Raw genomic sequence first — 6583 nt, 5'->3', positions numbered from 1 at the left:
ATTTACGATAAATGTAGTTGCTCAATTAATTTATATTGTAGATAACATGGTGTGTGGTGTCACACACAGAAGATCATGTTATCAGTACCTTATAAATTATAAACAGTAGCTCACGACCATGATGGAAAGGAACAAACCATTGGAAGGTCGTAGTGTAATTAGGTGTTAGTTTATCTTAACTATATAATTACACTAGTACACTAAGAGTGTATTGAGTAGGACCATTAGAAGTCGTTTTCTTTTATACTGACTTTATAAAGAAACAAAGACCTCAGTTATTATGGAAGTGTGTGCTCTTAATCCTAATATAATAACAAGCACATATATTTGATATTTATTTCTTTAATTTATTAATGGGTGAGATTTAGTTCGATGAATCAATAAGCCTGATAAGTTGGGAAATGATATCACTTATAGTGTGTGTTGTTGATTATAGAAGGAAACTGTGTCCTAGTAATCTAGGTTGAGAATGTTCCCAAGAGGAGCTCATAAGGATTGTCATGTTAAACCCTGCAGGTGGACTTAGTCCGACATGATGATGAGGTTGAGTGGTACTACTCTTGGACTAAGAAATTAATTAAGTGAGTTGTCAGTAACTCATTTAATTAGTGGACATTCGACATCTTAAACACAGGGAGATTAACACACTCATAATAAGAAGGAGCCCAAAATGTAATTTGGGATTGATGCGGTAGTTCAATAATAGTTCTTTAGTGGAATGAATTATTATTGATGAAATTAAGTTGTGTGTTCGGGGCGAATACGGGAAGCTTAATTTCATCGGGAGACCAAAACCAATTTCTCCTCTCGGTCCCTATCATAGCCTCTGAATATATAAAGTAGTGTATCCATCTAAGCTCATCTTATAATCCTTGTTATTGGTATAACTATCCAAAAATGCTCTATATTATTGTGAACAACGTGAACAGCAAGTTCATATTTACTTGCTGTGAGATGTCGTTTGCTTAAAACGTGAGAAGCAGCAACTCATATTTTTGCTTGGCAAATTAAGTCACGTTTTTGCTTGGCAATGAAGTCAACGTGAGAAGCAGCAACTCATATTTTTTGCTTGGCAATTAAGTCACGTTTTTGCTTGGCAATGAAGTCATTGTGAGAAGCTTGCCAATTGCCAACGTGATCACATGGAATTAAGAGGAAAAGAATTTTAATTAAAATATTTCTTTTTGTGGAGAGATGTTTTAAAAGGAAGTTTTAAATTTTAATTAAAATTTTTCTTATTTGTAAATCATCCACATGTTTAAAGGAGATATTTTAATTTATAAAATTTCCTTTTTACAAACCACCATGAAGGGAAAAAAATATTGGAGAATTTCCGGAAGCAAATAAGGAAGTTTTAATTTGTGTTTAAAATTTTATTTGCTTGGAGATTTGGTTGTGACCGGCCATATGATTTAAGAAAAGATTTTTAATTTTAATTAATTAAATTTTCCTTTTCATGACAAAGGAATTAAGGAAATTTTTATTAAAATTTCCTTATTTGCCAAGACCAAGGAATATAAAAGAGGAGGTAGAGGTGCCTTCATGGCTAACGACTCTATTATTTTTCTTCTTCTCTTTTTCTTCTTTGGTGTGGCCGGCCCTAGGGCCTCTTCTCCTTCTCTTTTCTTCCTCCTTTGTGGCCGGTGGCATCAACATAAGAGAAGTCCATGGTGGCCGGTTCTAGCTAGGAGAAGAAGGAGAGAAAGGAGGCTTCGTTTCTAGCATCCCTTGGAGCTTGGTGGTGGCCGAACCTCATCCTTTCATGGAGCTTTTGTGGTGGCCGAATATTGCTTGGAGAAGAAGGTGGCTTAGGTGGATTCTCATCTCGATAGATCGTTGCCCACACAACGTCCGAGGTTAGAAGAGGAATACGATAGAAGATCAAGAGGTCTTTCAAAAGGTATAACTAGTATTTTTCTTTTCCGCATCATACTAGTTATTTTTGGAAATAATATCAAATACAAGAGGCATACGATTTTAGTGTTTCGAATTTGTTTTCGATATAGTGTTCTTTTGTTTTTCTTTTCCTTGTGATTTGATTGTTCTTTTCGGTTGACCTAAAGTTATTTTAGGAAATTAAATATTAACTTTCTATAAAAGGTTTTGTCTAGTCGGTGGTGGTTGCTCCCATATCCAAGAAGGCCATGTGGCTCGCCACGTCAGTACTGGGAACCGATTATGGAAATTAATATTTAATGGAATTAATAATTTAAGGTGATTTGGGTCGAACGTGTTAAGTTCCGCAGGAGATCCAAGTCAAAACCTAAAAGAACAAATAGATTAAGTTTTGGATCAAACGTGTTAAGTTCTGCAGACGATCCAAAATTTAATTTAAAAGAACACATGGTAGCTAGGAAAAGGTTCAGTCCTTTGTACAAAATTTTTGTACAGTGGAACCTCTAGGCTTTCCAAGTAGCAACCGACACCAGAAGGAAACAGAGAAGAATGCCAAGGTAATTAGGAACTATCAGTAACAATTCAGACATTATAATTGTGCATAAAAAACAACAAGACACAATTTCAGTTTTTTGATTTCTAAGTGGATAATCTTTTCATTAAAAAGAACACAGTTCAAACTTCACAAATTTTACATTATAATCTTTTATGAGAATGAGTTGTTCAAAATAATGAGTCCTAAACCAGTTTGTAGCAAGAGTTCTCCACACAGAAATTGCAACTTTACGAGAGTTTGGGGTTCACTGAAAAAGTGTAATATTTCCTCAGTTCACAACAAGAAGAAGGAAATTAAGCATCATCCAGAATCTATTGCAGCTAGCTATCACTAAAGAACTTGCTCAAGATTTCTGAGGGTGATATATTTTCTTGCTGGTGTTTGAGTCGAAGTTATTCTGGCTTATGAATTTGTTTTTCTAGAGCAGGCTTCGCACTTGCTCAGGTTTGGATTCTCTTCCTACTATTAATTATACTGTGTTCCACTGAAACACCCATTGGTATGTTATCCTTTCATTTGCTGTTCGACATTGACATTTCTTTGGCTAAGAAGCAAAAGAAGAAAGAAGACAAGACATAGAGATTTATTCTTCATATCGAGCTAGTTCATACAACATCACAACAACAAGACTCCAACATAGCTAGACAAACAGCAAAGAAACCAAATTATTTAGCACACCAAACCAAGCTCTTCAAGCACTAGACAGATGCTGATAAAGAAAGTTTGCCTCGAGCACAAGCAAGGTCTGAAGGCAAAACTTGACCCACAAGAACACTGAAAGAGCAGAGTTGTCGAAGACGCATTAGGTGTTTCAGGCACCCAATAAAGCGATGAGAAAGCCCTCGTAATCTCCAGAAGTCTTTTTTTCCACTACTTGTTCAAGGAGAACATTCTTCTGCTTATGAAACTTATCTTTGATCTCCCCGAGATCTTTCTCGGCGCGCATTACGATAACGCGAGTCAGTGCGTCTTCATCTGATTTCTCGAGAGCAGCATCAAGGACCTAAAACTCAAAAACAACTCATGGTCAGAACTCATGGATTTTCAGTGCATCACACAAGAAAAACGATGTCCATTATGCCAAGTTAGAACTCATGGTTAATCTGTCCACCTCGACAAAGTACAAGTGGGGATCGATGATGCAAGCAACCGCTGCTTGGAGTGCCAGTGCAAATTCACCTGTAGATTTACCAGCCAAAGCCTGATCAAAGTATAAAGAGACTTAGTTCCCTAGAATAATTTCAGCTACAAGAACTCGAGCGGTTGTAGTTCAAGATTCAATCGAGACCTCTTGAATCGAAGTACCATATTCTTCTCTGTAGCTATTGAAAGTAGCATTAACCTGTGCCTTGCCTCTAGTACCCACGATTCTTATGATTTCGCTATGGTTCAGTTCATTATCCTTTATATGCTTTTGCAAAATCTTGGCTTCTGATTTAGCTAACCTCGCATCAATATCCTTTCCATCGTAGTGGTATGTGCTTACGAGTGCAAAGAGTAGCTGCAAAAAGTGAAACTTCAGAGTCTTGCGACTTAATAGTAGATAGTAGTAATGTTTTCAGAGCAACATACCTTGCGCAAATCTCCATCAGTGTGAGCAGCCACATCTTCTTCCAGAGAGCACCGATACTTAGCTTGGTACGCCTTTTTCACAACTAGAAGCTCGTTTGGCGAGTTGACGCATGCAATTTCTATGATCACACGGGGATTAAAAATCTTCTTCAAGGCAATATAAGCCATCACAGCCTCTCTCTCGACTGGTTCAAAATTCCAGCGGTATACTGCTTTCTGATGAGTCAAATATAATCAGATACACCACTAATTATGTACTTACATACGTAGTAGTATTGTTTAATGTCACATCTAAGTTCATGTCGATCTCTTCGCATTATAATATTAGCTTATGTGAATGATTTTGCCGCTATAGATAAAAACTTTCATCGGACAATATAAAGGTTGAGAAAAATAACTACCTCAAAGTGTCCTGACAGTACTGACTCGAGTTTTTTGGTGAGATCCTCCTTGGACAATTCCTTAAAAGCCAACTGAATCTGCTTTCTTTGGGCGGCATCTCTATGTGCTAAAATGCTGATCAGTGTCTGCCCGTTAACTATCCATCCTGAGACATGTAGAGTCGCGGTAAGGCTATTTAGCTTAGACAAATTTTGCTTCACAGTTTCTTTATGAACTTATATATGCTATTCCAGACCACTGTATCTGAGCAAGTATCGAAATAAGCCGTAGAAGAACGAAAAATGCAGCAGATAAATACAATAAAAATTTTGTTAGCCTTGTGCTTTAATGACATTAACCAAAGTCCTTGATGAAGCCAATGCTAGATATTAGTGATCCGGGAAGTAAATCAAAAGTTTCCACGTGTACTGGGATGGGTCAAAAGTCTGGTGTGGATCAACCCTGCTCAGGTTGCATTAGGCCATGAAAGTTATTATTCGGTTCAATTCCCCGACTCCAGGGGCTCAACTTCCCGACTCCTTCATATCGATCTATCCTAACTTCAGGGTTCAATTACCTTACTCCTTCATATCGATACACTTGCCTTCAAGGATTAGTAGTCTGATTTCCCGACAACTTATTTTGCTTAGTCAGCTCCACTCCTTTACTTCTCCAGTCAATCTATTATATTTGAGAGTATTCTAAGGCAATTGCTTTAGACATTATATTATTTATTTGATAAATAAAATTTACTGTTTGAGTGTGCATTCTATATATATATGATTCAATCTTAAACGATTAATAAAGTCCACAATATACTACATAGCATGAGAGAAATTATGATTGAATCATAATTAGTGGATATCTCATTATGTGTAATTATATAAGTATTGAAACATTTTCTAATAGATGAATCAATGAGATTGGATATCATTAATTATGTGAGACTAGTATATGTTATACTCCTTTGCTTATCCAAGCAGTCGATCCTCGCTAGCTGGAAACATTGAGATATTGAGAGTTAGCATGTGGATGTTAATTATGAGTAACTAGTTCATTAAATGTGAATTTAAATATTTTGGGTTGAACTCAGGTTCAAGTCAAATTCAAATTGGGTTTAAAAAAAATCCAACTCGACCTAATCCGATCCGATCCACTGAACATAATATTTTTATAAAAAAAATCAATGTAACCAATAAATATTTTAAATTTATTAACCAAACTTAACTTTTATTAAAAAATTAAAAATTCCAGATCTAATTTTAATAAAAAAATAAAAAAAATTAAAAACCAAATATAACTTAAAGTAAAAAAAAAAAAAAGTTATCAATCAAACTAAAATTTAACGTGTAAAAAATTAAAAACTATTAAATTTAATTTTAACCTACAAAAAGTAATCAAATCTAAAAACTTAAAAATTATTCACCTAAAAATTTAAAATTACCTATTAAAATAAATCTTGATTAAAATTTATTTAAATCATAATTTTAAATATTGACCTTGAGCATGCCTCGGCAATCAACAAGACGGATTCAAAGCAGCAAACTCATCAAGTTAAGAGAAAGTGAAAACCTTGGCAGGCCTTGTGGATGGCCTCGGCGTCCTCAGCCGGGGAAGGAACTGGCTTGGGAACAGTGAGCGTCGCCATGGTCAAACCTTCTCTTGGTTTTGGGAAGAAAAAGGCCTACCACGCTGATCGGAGGAAGATGAGAGACCATCAAACTATGGAGCGCATTTATAGAACTTTTTTCAGAGCACTCAGAGTCTACGAGCTTTAATTTGCTGATATCTGAGAAAACCCTTAAAAATCAAGGCATTTGATAAATTGTCTATGTCAGTATTATTAGTGTCCATTTCTCAGAGTCTCCATTTCTCTCGCTTATCCTTCCATTTCGCTCAACCCATCCAAGCAGAGGATTATATTACCTATCTAATTGAGATTAAATATGTCTTTATTTAATTGTCTATGTCAGTATTATTAGTGTTATTTGTAGCTGGGTGCCTGGGTCGTATATTATTATCATTTATGGTCAAGTGCTCCATAATCACCACCTTAATATGGATGAGCATTAAAGGCAATATATCCAACAAAAAAAAACAAGAAACACGAGGATGAATCAATAAATTTCAAAATAAATTATATTCTTCAATTAAAAAATTTAAAAAATAATCATGATT

At 35.4% G+C, this 6583-nt stretch overlaps 1 protein-coding gene across 1 annotated transcript; it reads right to left on the bottom strand.

Moving 5' to 3' along the window:
• Positions 1 to 3016: 3016 nt before the first annotated feature.
• On the bottom strand, positions 3017 to 6267 carry LOC122038874 (annexin-like protein RJ4). Its single transcript, XM_042598836.1, has 6 exons — positions 5978 to 6267; positions 4426 to 4571; positions 4025 to 4240; positions 3741 to 3953; positions 3564 to 3653; positions 3017 to 3455 (listed from the first exon to the last, which is right to left on the bottom strand). Exons 1-6 carry the CDS (start codon positions 6051 to 6053, stop codon positions 3264 to 3266), a joined length of 933 nt encoding a protein of 310 aa, XP_042454770.1. The 5' UTR covers positions 6054 to 6267; the 3' UTR covers positions 3017 to 3263.
• Positions 6268 to 6583: the final 316 nt, after the last annotated feature.

The sequence above is a fragment of the Zingiber officinale genome, chromosome 1A (genome assembly GCF_018446385.1).
Source record: "Zingiber officinale cultivar Zhangliang chromosome 1A, Zo_v1.1, whole genome shotgun sequence".
Taxonomy (NCBI): Eukaryota; Viridiplantae; Streptophyta; class Magnoliopsida; order Zingiberales; family Zingiberaceae; genus Zingiber; species Zingiber officinale.
Note: the sequence above shows the minus strand (reverse complement) of the source record. Positions and strands in the feature narration are given on the sequence as shown.

Bases quoted from the DNA above. Each gene is read 5' to 3' on its own strand.
- LOC122038874 (XM_042598836.1), bottom strand. From the start codon at position 6,053: ATGGCGACGCTCACTGTTCCCAAGCCAGTTCCTTCCCCGGCTGAGGAC. The intron at 4,241-4,425 runs GTAGTTATTTTT...TTGACTCATCAG, and splicing joins TACTGTCAGGACACTTTGAG to AAAGCAGTATACCGCTGGAA. The intron at 3,654-3,740 runs GTCTCGATTGAA...TACTTTGATCAG, and splicing joins ATGGTACTTCGATTCAAGAG to GCTTTGGCTGGTAAATCTAC.